The sequence below is a fragment of the Etheostoma spectabile genome, chromosome 4 (assembly GCF_008692095.1).
Source record: "Etheostoma spectabile isolate EspeVRDwgs_2016 chromosome 4, UIUC_Espe_1.0, whole genome shotgun sequence".
Classification (NCBI taxonomy): Eukaryota; Metazoa; Chordata; class Actinopteri; order Perciformes; family Percidae; genus Etheostoma; species Etheostoma spectabile.
Window position 1 is genome coordinate 18,066,213 of NC_045736.1, and position 16,729 is coordinate 18,082,941.

General features: G+C 40.9%; 3 protein-coding genes across 4 annotated transcripts; 2 read left to right on the forward strand and 1 right to left on the reverse strand.

The window, feature by feature from the left end:
* Nucleotides 1-48: 48 nt before the first annotated feature.
* Nucleotides 49-5,867, reverse strand: bysl (bystin-like). Of its 2 annotated transcripts, XM_032513244.1 has the most exons (8): nt 5,468-5,867; nt 4,352-4,508; nt 4,085-4,223; nt 3,841-3,974; nt 3,594-3,754; nt 806-908; nt 326-683; nt 49-279 (listed from the first exon to the last, which is right to left on the reverse strand). In XM_032513244.1, exons 1-7 carry the CDS (start codon nt 5,730-5,732, stop codon nt 329-331), a joined length of 1,314 nt encoding a protein of 437 aa, XP_032369135.1. In that variant the 5' UTR covers nt 5,733-5,867; the 3' UTR covers nt 49-279; nt 326-328. The 2 variants fall into 2 exon arrangements, with proteins under 2 accessions (XP_032369135.1, XP_032369134.1); XM_032513243.1 differs by having other exon boundaries at nt 49-683.
* A 61-nt stretch (nt 5,868-5,928) lies between these two features.
* med20 (mediator complex subunit 20) lies at nt 5,929-8,195 on the forward strand. The gene is made up of 5 exons (XM_032513271.1): nt 5,929-6,075; nt 6,109-6,158; nt 6,443-6,588; nt 7,453-7,706; nt 7,781-8,195. Exons 2-5 carry the CDS (start codon nt 6,145-6,147, stop codon nt 8,000-8,002), a joined length of 636 nt encoding a protein of 211 aa, XP_032369162.1. The 5' UTR covers nt 5,929-6,075; nt 6,109-6,144; the 3' UTR covers nt 8,003-8,195.
* A 781-nt stretch (nt 8,196-8,976) lies between these two features.
* usp49 (ubiquitin specific peptidase 49) lies at nt 8,977-16,471 on the forward strand. The gene is made up of 7 exons (XM_032513229.1): nt 8,977-9,224; nt 11,043-11,149; nt 11,261-12,732; nt 13,194-13,401; nt 14,236-14,344; nt 14,534-14,739; nt 14,825-16,471. Exons 3-7 carry the CDS (start codon nt 11,326-11,328, stop codon nt 14,926-14,928), a joined length of 2,034 nt encoding a protein of 677 aa, XP_032369120.1. The 5' UTR covers nt 8,977-9,224; nt 11,043-11,149; nt 11,261-11,325; the 3' UTR covers nt 14,929-16,471.
* Nucleotides 16,472-16,729: the final 258 nt, after the last annotated feature.

The following is a 16,729-nucleotide window of genomic DNA, read 5'->3' on the forward strand; positions in this document are numbered from 1 at the left end:
AGGTCAGAGACCACTAAATATGTTACATAAAATATTTAGACAGCTAAATATGTCCAAACAGTATCAAACTTTATTTCTTGTTTGAAGATACTAAGGCAGGTAAGGTAAGGTGAAGTAACAACACTCTACATCACTAGTAATGTGCATTTTTAAATGTGCAAACTTATCCAAGCAGGGAACAGAATTGTGGCTCCTAAGACACTGTAATGAGAGACAGACATTTTTTAATCAGTCCTTAATGAAGTTAGATTTGACAAAATTGTCTTCATGCTGAAGAAACCATAAATCATTTGGATCCGAGGACAAAGCGCCAGACCAGACTGAGTCCTCAGTCCATTTCAACTGTAACAGGGAGCCCAATTTCAAGATCCCTAGACTCTGAGTTTTGCAGTTCTCTGCGAATCTCTGCAGAGATCTGAGGGTGTGTTTGTATCTTGAGCAGCTCCAGCAGTGCTGTCTTCTGTTCGGAGGCCAGGTCAGCCTTGTAGCGCTGAGCCATGGTGAGTAAACTCTGATGCCACAGCACAGGAAGCACACGTTTTTCATTGCGGAAGGACAGGAAGTGGGCCACTAAGGCATCTAGGACACGGAAAGGCAGGGCGTATTTCTTGTCAAGCAAGAGGCGCAGAAAAATGCTGTTGGCGCCGTTGTACTCCATCTCTGCCAACTTCAGCATTGCAGCGCTGAAAGACAAGAACGATTTTGAATGTTTTACATCCTTCCATGTTATGTAACCATAACCTCACTTGTCTTGCCAACGTCACACAATTAAAAAGTATTCAAGGACACCTTGCTGAAACATTACCTAGAATGGAGCACAGGGATTGAGCACTTTGTGAGTATGCTTCCGATGATGATGGCTTCCCTCAGAGTACATGTACCAGATTCACACAGAGGAATCAGTATACCTGTGTGACAAAAGAGGCACAAAATATAGAAAGATTACTAGGGTGGGGGACCTGCAAGAAACCGATGAAGACGAGGCCATGATAAACCTGACTTAAAAGCTACAAAAACAATGGATCCCACACTTTTTCAGTTATGCCGTCCTCACATCCCAAATGATGTGAGGACGGCATAACTGAAAAAGATGGAATGATGGAAATGAGTCCCATGTTTACAACTTGGAAACAGTCACGTCATCGAATAACTCAACATATTGTATGATTAACAGAGTTGGCCATGTGAGTTACTAATTTGATTTTTTTAACCCAATTATAAAACGGGTAGCTCAAACCAAGCAATCCGATTGGTTCATAGCTGTGATATAAAAACCATATACAATGGAAATGGCATCTAATTCCTTTGCACAACAAGTATCAGTCAGTGTCTGAGGGAAAAAAAAAATATTAGACTTACAAATTGATAGCTTGGTGCCATGAAGGGTAGCCGTTGAACTGCCATAACAAAGAGCTGGTTAAAAATCGGCAAAAGTATCCCTTCTAGGCATACGCTATATTTAGAATATGTTTAACGCTTTACCTTGCCATCAGCCAGCCCTTTCCAATGGGGAACTAAAGCTGTTATCTATGCTCTCTTTGAAGCCACCAGACTCCTTTGACAAAGACTGTAATTGTCCCTTGCAGAAAACCTCTGTCTCGATCAGTTACTTTACTTGTATTATTGTCTGCCTTTCTTTAGCATTAAACAAAATGAATAGTCTGTGCTAGCTGCCAGTTTAGGCTAACTTTTCCTGTGCTGCGTTCAATAGCAAATGCCTTGGTATGTGCAGGCAGCCAGCAGAGGGCCTATGTTATGTGAACAACGTGTCACTCCAAATGGTTTTATCCATTAGATATGGGTTAAATCACCCTATTGACAGACTTTGACCAATGTGAAGGCATCCATGTTTGTTTCATTTTCAGTAACTTCTGTAATTCTATGCACCAAGTAAGATATATTGCAGCTTTCACAGTTATAATATGACAGACTGCTCTTTTAATGTAAACCTTTACAGGTACTTAAATTCACATAACAGCAGCTGTTTTGGTTACAATAAACTATTCTGATTCAAAAGCACACAGTCAAGACTGTGTCAGTGATGGTCATAAGTTCTCTAATTTACACTATGTGGTATACAGTTTAGTGTATTTGTGAGTAACACTGCCACTTAGTGGTAGAGTCTTATACTGGTGGTTTTGTAAATATGGGTCACATGATGTTTAAGGGTAAATATTCGCATTAAACTGGGACAGTTTGTGAACACACAGGACCAACAGAATTAAAGAAAACAAAAAAAAAATTAACAATCTTTGACCAAACTAATTCTAGACATATGTTGGATGGTTTGACCCAATTCATATTTGAATGTGTTAATTACTAAGCTTCCAGAACCAATGGTGTTATTTACCCTGTGGACACCAACTAATCCTCCAACAGTTTCCTCAGAATAAAATTTCTAAATTTAGTGCTGAAATTAGAAACGGGACATGTACCAGAAAGCTTTTCTTCTTTGCAACAAGCTGTCAAATCCTCTCTTTCACTCACTTTACCCTCTTTTTATTTTCAAGGGTCACACGTGACCAGAGCTTAGTGCAGCATTCACTGGGCGTTTCATGAAACAGTAACTAGTAATGATGGCTACGCTTTACACAAAAGACATCAGGAACTATTTTACTGTAACACTATTTTGATTTTACTCTCAGCTTGTCCACTACTACATCATAAATGTATTTAACATCCACATTTAGACTTTAGTTAAAAGATAGAAGGGTGGCACTAATGAATTCAGTCCTTAACAATTTAATACAAATGTTTAACGGGGTAAATTGTGAATTTTCAACACACTTTGTAGCTTTAAGGCACCTTCACATCGCAGTTGATCAAAGCATATATATCTGGTAATAATCAAAACGTTGTACCCCGCCTGGGAGATGCTAAAAATAGGTTACATGACAGAGAATCAGGGTCAGAGTAATGCCTTAGCATAACACTAGCATTTCCTGTAAACCTTACTGTAAACTAAGATACTCTTCAGTCAGCAGTGATGTTAAGTGTGGTTAACTTACAGTTTAATGGATGAGAAAATAATCTCAATTGGGGCTGCAACTACAATTGTAATTTCCCCATTGGGGATCGATAAACAGTATAAATTAAATTAAATTAAACTAACGATTTTATTCACTATCAATTAATGTGCTGATTATTTTCTTGATTCATTGATTTATCGTTTGGTCTATAAAACATCAAGAAACTGAAAAATGTCCATTACAATATCTTAGAGCCCATGGCAGTCGTCAAGTGTTACCCAGTTCAAAACCTAAAGATATTCAGTTTATCATTGTAGGCCAATTAAAAAATAAATGATCACGTTTAAGAAGCTGGAGCCAAAACATTTGGGGCTTGACAAATAGAAATAGTTGAAAAATAATGTTGCCATTTCTGCATTATTTTTTTTAATGGGAGAGAAAGCCAGGGGATGACAGGCAGGGTAGAAAGAGGGATGACGTGCAGCAAAGGGCCCCGCGCCGGACTCAAACCCAGGCCGCTGCAGTAAGGTAATAAATTAATGGTACGTGCTTTACCTGGTGAGCTACCAGGGTACCCCTTGTCTTCTCACTCTTGAAAAAGAAATATCCATAAAATTGTCTCACCTTTAAACCATGCTCCTGGTTTGAACAAAGCTTTCTTCAGAGCACTGTAAAGATGAAAGTTAAGTCGCTTGTACTCTGCGATATCATCCCGTACTCGGGGCAGCAGCACCAAGTTGTAAAACCTCTGGGCCATTCGCTCTTTCAGATTGGACGAGAAGATTCTAGAACAAAAGCATGAAGAAAAAAAAATCATTGTATCACGTTAAAACATCTGCGACACATACAGTACATAACTCTGGGGACTCACCTTGTTGCTTGGTACATGGCAGCTGCTGTCCAGGTCTCAGGCTCAGTCAAATAAAGAATCTGCTCCCAGTTTGAAAGTGCTGGGACTATTTTAAAAGCCTTTGGCAATTTACCGCTGCGGTATTTTGACAGAACCTGAAGCAAAAGAACACAAATTACATTATATAATTTAACTGCTTACCAGGAGATCTTCACATTTAAAATCAGGACACTTGCCTCACTTTAATACAACTGACGTAACTCACCTTATTGACACCTTTGTACACTTCTGTTACCCTCGGGTCAAGTTGGGGCATTGGGCGCCCTGACACCTCTGACATCACTGTCCCTACCTCAGTCTGCTTCTCTGTAATCTTCTCCATGATAATATCAGCTAAGGTCCGTCTACAAAGAACACAAAGAGAAAACACAGCTGAGCATTTAAAGAAGAAACGTAGCTCATGGTGTGTGCCATATAAATTGCATCTCTACAGCTTGTTCCAAGATAAAGCCAGCATTATGTTGCATCTTGCCTCATCGGAGGGTTTTTATTCATGAACATTTCCATGGCCTTCTCGTCGTCCGGGTCCACAACAACTTCGGTGTCACACACAACATCGCCATCATCAGCACCTGCTTGTCCCAGCGCTGGCCACTCCTCATCGGAGTCTGCATCCTGATTGTCAGGACCTAAGATGTGATTACAAATAGACAAATATGGTTAATAAGCTCTCCTATACTGTACTGTTTGGGATGTGCATTTCATATTTAAGTGATGTTCCTTGATTTAGTTAATCATCTGAAGGAGCTTTATGTTGATTTGTGTGATGTGTCAAGGTTTTTCCTTTGATCACATATTACGGATTTATATGTTTTTCCTTCACATAGTATTTTTTTAGTATGCAACGTTAAAATATAATTACTGCTGAACATTTAAACGACATATAACTCACAATAGTGTGAACTTTACCGTTAACTAAATCCTCAATAAGTGGGCCAATGGACACTTACAGTATACTAGTCTAGTCCTATACACTTTTTTTCCTTTTTCTTTTTTCCCCAGCATGTTCCCTTGGATCAGAGAGGCTCCAAAATCAGGGTAGCAACTGTCGCCAAGGTCCCGCTACACGTTCTGTGATGCCATGTTCAACTGCTACACTGCAGTGTCCTGCTACCGTCTTGCTACGTCCTGCTGTGCCCACAGTGCCCTGCTATGCCATGAACTACTACAAAGAACTGCTACAAACTACTAATTTTTTTCTATTTTTGTTATTGCCACTCTTATTCTAACCCCAACCGGCCCGTCAGACACCGCCTACCAAGAGCCTGGGTCTGACCGAGGTTTCTGCCTAAAAGGAAGTTTTTCCTCGCCACTGTCGCACTGTTGCTGCTCTGGAGGAAACTACTAGAACTGTTGGGTCCTTGTAAATTCTGGAGTGTGGTCTATCTGTATAGTGTCTTGAGATAACTCTTGTTATGAATTGATACTATGAATAAAATTGAGGAAAAAAAATTGAAATTGAAATAGTCGGCTCACACCAGACTCCATTCAAATACCCCTCGATTGAATGCACTTCATGTAAAACATTAAGAGATTTTCAACAATGCGGATGGACTACATATTGTGGAGGACAGAGCTCCAACATTACCGAGAACAGTGACTGGTGTTTTCTTCTTTTGTGGTGCCACTCCATATTCAGTCTGAAGCTCTTCTTGCTGAATTCGTGCCTGTTGTAAGATCTTCCGCGACAGACGTTCGTCGACGTACTTGTCTTCGTTTTCTGCCCGGCTGTCCCTGCTCTTCATCCGGCCTCGGGCTCGCACCGTGTCCGCCTGCATGATCTGGTCAGCCAGCGCCACCGCTCCTCCACTCGTCTCTCCTCCTCCGCCTTTGGATCGCTTCACTTTCGGCATCGCTGTAGTTTGACGGAAGATGCAACAATATTGGCGTTTTTTTGTTGTTGGTGTGTGCTACCTAAAGTCTAGAATTAACAAGTACTGTAAACAGTCACTTGTTTAACACGTGCGGATGTCCATTACACGGTGGAAGTGACGTAATTTACGTCACGTAACGTCGAAATGTCTTTAACCTAGCAAGAATGCAGTCATCTTAGCTGTTTTTGTTGGCGCTGTTTATTGTCGACGTTATATGAATATCCAGCATAATGAATTGCTAGGAATATTTCTTGGTTGTTCAAATCTTTAATACTCTTATTTAACTTTACCGGATGCATAACATTCACCCGGAAGTATTCAAGCCAAAACCGACCGAATTCTTTAACTGTCTATGCCGAAAGACGAGAAAAAAATTCGAGGAAAAACATCAATGGGGGTCACATGGTGAGAGGATTACTTTATGGTATTTAGCTACATGGAAATTTAACAATGTTTGAAATAGTATGTCCTTAATTCATATATATATTGCAACTTCAGCTTTTCGCTTCAACTATAGCACACACCTTTTGTCACTTTCACTCGCACCGATCTGTAAAACAGGGAGCAGTTCTTGTTTAGTTCTTACATGAACATAACTAAAAAAGCAGGTGTTACTTGACTACTCAGGCCTTCCTTAGATGTCACCCTTGTGTTTTATAACATGATGCGATGCTTCTTTTTCCCTGCAGTGTGTGCCAGGTGCCTGTGGCAGAGGGGAAGAGTGTGCAGCAGACAGTGGATACCGTGCACAAGAAACTGGAGCAGCTGGGTGCTGTGAAGCAGGGCAGCTTCTGGGTCGACTGTGAGACATACCATGCCACAGGAAACGTCAGCGGTAATATTTAATTCAATTTCTTTGAGTAGCAGATTTAACCTAATTGCCCTGCTAGATTGTCTAAGAACTTTAGAAAACAGTAAATCTTGGTATGACTAGCATTATTCTCACCTTCATTGTACTTGCTAATTATTAGGTACTTGATTGGGGATATTCCTGTGATTTAGTATTGCACTTCTGTGAAGTCCAAGCAGCTGAAGCCAAGAGATCCTGACTTTTAGTCCACAATATTGCTAAAAAGAACACCGGCACAATGCCACTCAACAGCAACACTCTTTTGACCCTCCCTGCCTGATAAAGTCTCACATATTTCAAACTCCTCTCTTCAATGCAATCAATTTATAATGCAGGGTTTCCGTTACAAAAATGTACATCTCAAGCCCAAGGTGGGTTGATTATTTTCTCTTTAGAAAGCCCCCTTCATACCAGAGGATGTTATACAGATCCCATACACAGACCCCCGCATTCAAGAATATCATTTACAGCATATATGTGTAAAAAATAGTGAAAGAATTTCTTTCTTATAGTACTAGTATGTAGTATTATTGTAACTATAATTGTAATTATAAGTTTTTTGAAACTCAACAGACTGTTTTAAACTGTAACAATTAATCATATATAATAGTTTGTTGTATTTTTGCATGGAAAGCCTTATGATGTAAGTAACTGCTCTAAGGTAATCAGATAAATGTAACGGCATAGAAATAACAAATTACAACATGTACAAGTTGCATTGTTATAAAGTAAAGGTATCTCACAAAGTGAAAATATTTAGCGTAGTGCCAATACGTTTGATACTACTACAAACTGAATAAACTTCTTTGCTCGACACTTCTGACAGCCAGTCTCCTCCGTCTGTTACAGGTCAGCCCTCCAAGCTCTTATACGTGATGCACAATTCTGAAACTCCCCTGAGCTGCATTGCTCTGTTTGAAGGCGGGCCGTGCCTGATAGCTGACACAAACTTTGACGTTCTCATGGTGAAGCTAAAAAGTCACTTCCAAAATGCCAAGGCGCACAAGGTGGAGTGTCGTGGTTCTAGATACCGCTACTGTGACTTCTTAATAAAAGTTGGTACTGTGACAATGAGCTCCAGTGCCAGAGGGATATCAGTAGAGGTATGTAGTTAAATAAATTTAAACATGACATTTTCCCCACTGTGACTGCATTAACTCTTTGTGCGTTTCTTCAGGTGGAGTACTGCCCTTGTGTGATTCCAGGGGACTGCTGGAATCTCACAAAGGAATTCATGCAGTCCTTTCTTGGCCCCAGCGTCCCCGAACTGCCGTCTGTCTTTGCTGCCAAGCCTGAAGGACTCTTCGCACCATCGGACTGCGTTGACACGATGACTCAATACTTGGAGTTGTTCAACAAACTTCGTAAAATGCAAATACAAGGAAGTAACGTGCGTTGAGTTGTCAGCGGCAATGGAGAGACATTTTCTTTGATTTTATTGATGTTGCTTTAATTCTGGTCCAATGGATCAGCATGTTATCCAGGCATTTGTCAGAGCCTGGGGTTTTATATTTCCATTTCTGAAGCCTCAACATTGCATTACCCCTTTTTGATAAAGCATATTGTATTAAAGATACTTAATGAAAGGCTAAGTGTAAGCCTTGTCAGATAGTACTCAAGTCTATGCTGGGTTGTAACATTCTGACTAGCTTATTATTTGCTGATAATGCCATAAGTTGTTTTCTAATTGGTTTATCTTTTAGATTGATTGCAGGTGATGTAAATGGCTTAGTTAATAAGTTATACATTTTAACAGGAAACTTATTGAAGTATACAGGACTTCTGATTGTTCCAGGAACTGCACTTCAGTTCAAATGGTTAATTCGTATCCCTTGTTTGTGTAGGGATTTTGACTGGTGTTAAATTACAGGTAACACAATTATCCCTATTCGTTAATGCTTAGTAATGATACTAGGCTATTAGTAGCACATATGTGAAAAATGAATCTGAGGTCGATCATGTCAAGTCTGTGCAATCCATATCCTGAGAATTTGTTAGTTAGGCAATTAAAAGCACCTGTGGTGGATGATTCCTGGTATTCCAGTTCTTTAAATGCTGCTTTGGTTTAAATACTATAATAGATAACTTTTAATATAAGGTATTGTACAATGTCGTGCACTCAACCCGTTGTCACACTTGTCATGTTTCACAATCATTGCAGGTATAGTCTAAATTTTATAATAGGTCCCTCCTAATGACAGCCTCAACACCAGATTCATGTATACATGTAAGCTACACATCTTCCAATGCATTTTTATCAGATTAGCACAAACTAGCTGATACATGACAAACACGGGGCTTTCATGTATGATGGTCTCAGTGGCAGTGGTCCGCTTTGCCTGGTGTGCGGTCCAGAGCTATAGTGTCTTTCTCTATGGCTCTGATGCGGTCTAGCCTCGGTTATTGTTCCATGTGGCCTCGGTGGGTGGACGGACGGACGGACGGTCCATCCTGCTGCCTGTTGTTCAGCCATTCCGCCAATGAGAGCCCGGCTGCCGTTCAGTCCCAGTCCAATGAGAGCAGCAGAGTCTGGGATCAGATCGAGAGTTGGGTTGTTCAATCTGTGAGGAGCAGGACAACAACCACCTCTGAGTGTACCGGATGGATGGATGTTGGCGATGGTAATGTTACCCAGCTTTTCCGTTATCAGATGTAAAATGTAGTAACGAACACAGATGAGGCCCAGTGCTAATGTGCCCTCCATTAACCGGCTTTCTGTGATAAAAGTCACCGGGGAGTTCTTTAACGGTTAACGGCGCAGTTCGTTAGCGAGCTAAGCCGCACAGTGTTAATACTTAGTCAACGTTAGCGACCAACAACAACCGTGAGGTTAACTTCGATTGTCCTCAGCAAACGCGGTAGCCGTTCAGCTAACGGTAGCTACTATGGCAAGCTAATTACATAAATGTTAGCTACTCGGTGCCAAGCGAATCATCTTTTTTAACAAAGTACATAATTAGATACCTAGATAGCAAAAGGCTAGACAACGCTAACCCTGTGCAGAGCTGCAGTAGCTAGCGGTTAGCCGTGGTGCTAACTTATGGCTTGCTGAGCTGCCTCAGACCACAAAGTTGTTGGATGTTCCTGGAGAGTGGCTCTCTCACTGCTCTTTGTTCTGGTTGAACATGGTGATTGTGGGGTAGCTTAGCATGGCGTTAACAGCCAGCCAGGCTCACCCAGACGTTAGACTTTAATACTTCAACGTTATAGTTAGGGGCATTGTAACATTTGTGAATATCAACGTCCCATGCGTTAACAAGGCACTTCCAATAGCACAGCACAACCTAGCACGATTTGGGTGGTCAACCAACTAGAAACCAGTTGCACCGGCCTGTAAGTAAATCGTGTCTTTTGGTTAAAGTTGTAGCTATAAAAGTAAGGGAATGATTTACACAAAATGAGAAGCAAGAATAATGGTGTAGCACACCGCTGGTACCGTTGAGGTGACGTGACAGAAATACATGAATTAACACAATTTAAATGGACAGCCAGCCATTCTTTCAGGTCAGTATTTCTGCCTGTAAATTTGGCCATTTAGGAGCTTTAAATATTGTGTCTATGTAAACATATATTGTGTTTCAATGAGATGGGCATATTTTCAACAAACTTCAGACGTATATTTTTACCGGCACTGGTAGGCTACAACAGATAACAACACACATACTGTATTTTCATCAAAACAACTACACTATTTTTTTTTTTTATTTCAACTCCAAAGGTTTCCAATGATCCGAGTAATAACCCTATGTCAGGTCAAGTTTATTTGTATAGCTCAATATTACATATCAATTCTCAATGGGCATTACAGGCCCACAATATTAGAGGTGTACCTCAGCACCAGATCTCTGTGAAGTCAAGGAAAAAAACTTAAGCACGTAAGAGAAGAAAGGTATATAAAAACTGTCTGTTCCAAGTCCAGCATTCACTAAGTGGTTTTTATCCTATTTGCATGTCACTGCACAATCGCTTTTGTGTAGGAATTTTGCAGTAATATTCTGTTCTCAGTATCTAGTACCATTTTTATTAAATTGTTTAGATTGATAAATGTTTTAAATAGTTTTTCAAAACATGTTGGAGAAGATACTATTTAAAAACCACATTTTAATAGCTGTTGTAAACTTAAACTATTCTATATGCACACTACTGAAAATTATCTGATATTATCCCACACTAGTGGATGCCTTTTAAGTGTGTGTGCTTTTGAATACATCTTAAATGCTGGGTATCCTTGAAATGGAAAGAGGATGTTTAGTGGTGACCAGTCCTCTCAGGAAATGCCCTGTTTGTATTTTGTGTAAATTGTTATTTTGTAGTTATTGATGTTCTTAGTTTTGGCGTGTCTTCTCATTATTTAATTTAAAATTTGTTAATAAAAGAGACTTTGGTCATTTGGTGTAATCGTTAGTAATCACTAATTTGATTTCATCCCGGTGTCTCAGAATGCTCCTTTTGGTGACGATGGGCATGGGTGATTAAGCTGCTGTTGAGTTCTCTGCCCATGTTGTGATGTATTGTCCCAAACCTGATCAAGCAAACTACTTTTACAGTAAGTACACATTTTAATTTTCTCATGAATGTGAATGATTCAGACTGGATATGTCCTTTTACTGGATTGCATGGTCAGATGACCTTCATTTATTTTTTCTTCTTACCTCAGAATGAGGTGCTGCTTGGTTACAGGACGTGTGTCCTATCACTGAGGCCACATGTGCATCGTGAGAGATGGATCGTTGTAAACACGTGGGACGCCTGCGTCTGGGCCACGACCATTCCATCCTCAATCCTCAAAAATGGCACTGCGTGGACTGCAGCACCACCGATTCAGTGTGGGCCTGCCTCAAGTGCTCCCACGTGGCCTGTGGACGTTTCATAGAGGAGCACTCACTCAAACACTTTCAGGAGTCACACCACCCACTGGCTATGGAGGTGCGTGAGCTCGATGTGTTTTGTTTTGCCTGTGGAGACTATGTACTCAATGATAATGCAGAAGGAGACCTCAAACTCCTCAGAGGGGCACTCTCCACTGTTCGCAGTCCAGGCAGACGCTCACTACGCTCCTCGACTGGGGGAGAGTGCACCCCCTGGGTTGGGGACTGTGGGCCACAGCCCCCCATGCAGCTGGCCTCGCGTCACAGGAGGAAAACACTTCTAGGGAAGATGCTTCGAATGTGGATTTGTAAACATCAAGAGCTTCAGAATCAGCGGGAAGAGAAACTTGAGGAAGCCAGAAGACAAAAACAAGAGGTAAAAAGGAGACTCATGGAAGAGCTTGGCAATGTCCCTCCCAGAAAGAGTGCTAGGCTTCTTACTCAGGCGCCACGTTCGACCATCACACTCATTCCTCGCAAATTTCGCGACCCTCCAGAACGCCTACCTCCTCCTCCCAAGAAGCCTTCCCTTCTCACCCTGACCCGTAAGGCTCCTCAGAATGGCAGACCTGCTAAACTGAGGAGGTACTACTCCACACACACGGTAACCCGCCAGAGACTTGCTCCAGGTGTCACTGGTCTGCGCAATTTGGGGAACACATGTTACATGAACTCAATATTGCAAGTGCTAAGCCACCTGCAGAAATTCAGGGAGTGTTTTCTCACTTTGGACCTTTGTGAGACTGAGGAGCTGCTGGCCAAGACCAATCACTCCCAGGGGATCAAGGGTGTGACAGGAAGTGTAGTCAGCAGTAGTAACACAGCACTGTCAGGAGGCCCTCTTGAAAACATAGGCAAGGCAGGCAGTTGGAATTTGCCCATGGGCAAAAAAGAAAGTGCCCCATCTTCCCCACAGGCTTCGGAGTTGGTCCAGCCCAAGGAGTCTCGCTGCTCCACCCGCCAGCAGATGTCTCTGTGCCATGAGTTGCATACACTTTTCAGGGTCATGTGGTCAGGCCGGTGGTCTTTAGTGTCTCCATTCGCCATGCTGCACTCTGTGTGGAACCTCATCCCAGCTTTCCGTGGGTACGACCAGCAGGACGCCCAGGAGTTCTTGTGTGAGCTGCTGGACAAGGTGCAGCAGGAGCTGGACACAGAGGGGTCCAAACGCAGGATAGTTATCCCCATCACAAAGAGGAAACTATCCAAGCAAGTGCTAAAGGTTCTCAACACCATCTTTCATGGGCAGCTACTCAGCCAGGTGAGACATCAGATGTGTGCCCACTTTACTGTGTGATCACCTTGTCCCGAACCTGCCTTCAAACTCACGACGCTGTAAGAGTGAGGCCAAGTCATTTGAAAAGGATAAACGACAACTCATCCTTATAAATTAGACGTGATTGTTAAAAACAAGTCAGTTGTTTTTTTCCATTTTAAATATCTTTCGAAGACTTTCAGGGTCCTTGATATAAAACTATGGCAGTTTGAATACCAAACATTGTGTTCAACTGACATATATTGGCTAATAACATTGGTACACTTTTCTCTCCCTACATAAACTGATTCATAAGACATTCTTAGATTCTAATATTTTGTGATGCTTTTTAAAAACTCATTGTTTTTTTTAAGAGAGCCACTTAATTTCTAAAATTAAAACTTAATTACAACTACTCACCACAATAGTCTTCACCTGTTTTTGTTCTTTTCTTGTGTGTTTTTCAGGTGACGTGTCTGTCCTGTAAGCACAAGTCTAACACAGTTGAGCCATTCTGGGATTTGTCTTTGGAGTTTCCAGAGCGATACCACAGCATAGACAAAGGCTCAGGCTCTACAGCTTACCAGCGCAGCTGCACCCTCACTGAGATGCTGTCAAAGTTTACGGAAATGGAGGCTCTTGAAGGCAACATCTATGCCTGCAACCACTGCAACAGTTAGTACAACGCAAAGTTTTGAAAACTTCTTCAAAGCAATTTTTTATTTCTTATCTTCCAGGAGGTGCCTAGAGTTATAAAAATATTGCGTGAAAATAAGTAGTGGTGACCAAATTCGATCAATGGAGCCTGATTCAATTCATCGCAGTGTGGTCTAGTTGACTCTGCCTTTGTGGAGAAACAGCTGTTTGCTGCGCATTGTGTTTTTTCTGTCCTTCAATACAGAGGGATGACTTGAAAATATTTTAATGTAACAAAAAAAAAATTGCTAAAAGTTTGGGAATCACTGATCTTAACTTAAAACCTGATTAATTAAAAAATGGCTAACAAATAGCTTTGTTAATGCTGTGTTCCACATACTTGTACAAATAACATTGCATTACAAAAGAAAATTGGACTTTGAATGCAGAGGACATTAATACCCAGAGAAATGTAGTTTTAATGACATGAGTTACAATTTTAACTGACTTGAAAAAATAAATGTACGAAGTAGTTTTTGAGTCAGAGTTAAAAATAATTCAGTTTTGAATGAGATGCAGCGCCTCCAGCAGTGGGCCAGCACTCTCTCTGAGTGACCGAGCAGAGAGCGAGGACACTGACTTGTTGGAGGAGTGAGGAGTGTTAGCTCACTGTTGACAGCCTTGGAGGAGGCTGTGACTTGAAAACAGGCAGCCTTTAGGAAAGCTACACAAATGTTTATCTGTTCGCAAAGCCTGATACATTGCAAGGAAGTGTGTCACCTCTGCACTAAAATAAAGCTGCATATCAATGATATGCATGTTGAATTGATTTGCAGAGTAACTTACCATCTCATTGTTTTAATGGTATGTCAGAAAGAAGACGGAAATCCTCCCACAAACCCTTAGTTCTGTCAGAGGCACGTAAGCAGCTTCTGATCTACCGTTTACCTCAGGTTCTACGGCTGCACCTCAAACGCTTCAGGTAAGTTTCTCTACAGTCTTTTTCATATGTTTACTGTTAACTCACTTTAAAACTGTTTGAGAAAGCCAATTTTGTTCTATTGTTTGTTTTTTTTGTAGCTAAAATGAAAGCGCATAAGTACGGGAGCATGAATGTTTATCACGGTGCTTGTGAGTCCCTGTGAGCTAACTGGTCCCTGTTGTATGGCAGATGGTCAGGGCGGAACCATAGGGAGAAAATCGGCGTCCATGTGGCCTTTGACCAGGTTCTGAACATCAAACCATACTGCTGCACAGGCTCAGGTCACTCTGTCCACAGAGGAGGCTACACCTACGATCTGTCTGCTGTTGTTATGCATCATGGTAAAGGCTTTGGCTCAGGGCACTACACCGCATACTGCTACAATACAGAAGGAGGTGAGGAAGACACTGGACTTGATTCAGATCAAACTATGAAGTCCCTTTGGTCTGCTGTTAACCTGTTTTGTCTTTGTATCTTCAGGTTTCTGGGTCCACTGTAATGACTCTGAGATGAAGGTTTGCAGTGTGGAGGAAGTGTGCAACACTCAGGCCTATATTCTCTTCTATACCCAGAGGTCTGCCTAGGTACCTCTCGCTGTGATGTCCATCTGTACGTGGCAACTAAAGGCTGCATTTATGAAAACGTTCTGATATATTTCCCAGATGTCATTAAACAATCATTTTGAAATGATTTACCAAAAAAAAGATAGCAAGGGGGGCAGTAGGACAGCCACAATCATAAGTGAAAACTTTAGGAGCAAAATCCCAATGAGAAAGATTTTGATAATTGTACATGCTCTACTTTCGGTAAGGTAAATTGAAGAAAAATAATTGGAATTTAAATATTCTAATAGGTTGCTTTAGATTGTGTTGGAAAAAAAACCCCGAAAGAAATCAAAAACCTTTTCATAAATTGTTCTCAGCCGATGGGACCAGCATACCGGTTAATGGGCCGAAGACTGTGGGAACAGGTCCAACTCTGTCCTACTGAACACTGAAGTTGTGTGTCCGTGTGTGTTTTTTGTTGTTGTTTTTTTTTTTAAACAATTAGGCTCATGTCTGTTGAGTCTGGAACCAACCAGGTGCTCTCCTGTAACATTTCACATTCAAAGGCAACATGGATTCTGGATTTTAAAGCATTTTAATCACAATATTGTTAATGTGCCTTTTATATATAACCGTACATTTAATAGCCAATGCACTAAATGTTATAAGAGGTACTACTTTCAACATTATTGTGTCGTTCCACTTGAATTAAATGAATCTGGTGAATAAATCCAGAGTCTGTGTCGCCGTCTGTTCAGCTTTTTTAATTATCGTGAAATGTCTGTCAGTTATGAAAACTTTTAATACTCATCCTTGTGTCGTTTGTACTTCATCATGTCCTCTCCTCAATTGTACTGTTGTGGCTGGCTACTGTGTTTCAGGCTTGAGGCCTTTAGCCATTGCTCTCAATGAACAGGAATAGTTTATGTTTTAGTTTATTTTGTAGTCATTCTATGTTTCACTTTCATAAAAAGAAGCAAAAAGTTTGAGTTCTCTTGAGTGATGGAAAGCTGCACTTTTGAGGAGGGGCTAATATTGTTGGTCCTATCTTTGTGATTGTTCATCTTTTTCCTCCTGTATCTTAAATGGCAGCTCCCCCTGTTGCGTAACAGTTAGATTAGTCTGAGCCTGGGGGCAGGAGATGAAAAAAAAAATCGAGTTAAAGGGCAGACTGCGATACAGAAGAATGTGTTGGGGTAACCATTGAGTTGAGCACCTGAAAGCAATATATTGTACATCTTGCATCTTGACAGAAAATTAAGATAAAATCAGGAATTCCTCTGCTTGTTATACAATGTTTTTTTTTTCTACTCTGCTGTTTCTATCAAGGTCTTTAGAGTTTGCTAGGTAATCAAGAAAAAAACGTGTTTGATACGAGTCAAACGCAAAATACATTTGTGAACTCCATGTAAAAGTTGGAACAATCTGATGACAATGAATGTCTTACTTTTTAGTGGTCAGGTGTGGCCATGCCACTGGCTCTGATCCCCTTGAGTTCTGTCTTGTACTGTAAGAATACCTGTCATAAATGTAATGGTCACATGGGTTTTGCCTGATGGTAATTATTAAAAGACAAAACAAATGTGAAATTTTTCTCGGGTCATCATAGTGCCTGCAACATCTACAGGATGTTAACAGCATTATATGAGGGTACTTAACAAAGCAATACAGTAAAGTAGAACTGAAAATGTCCACAGAAGGATCTGATACACATCAGATCTGAAATATCCTAAACATTCTGTTTTGCTAACGCTTTCTTAGAGTTTTAAAACCTAGAATAAATGTAATCGTGGCCAGACAAAAATGCATCAGATGAACAGGCTCTGTGGCTCAGTGGTAG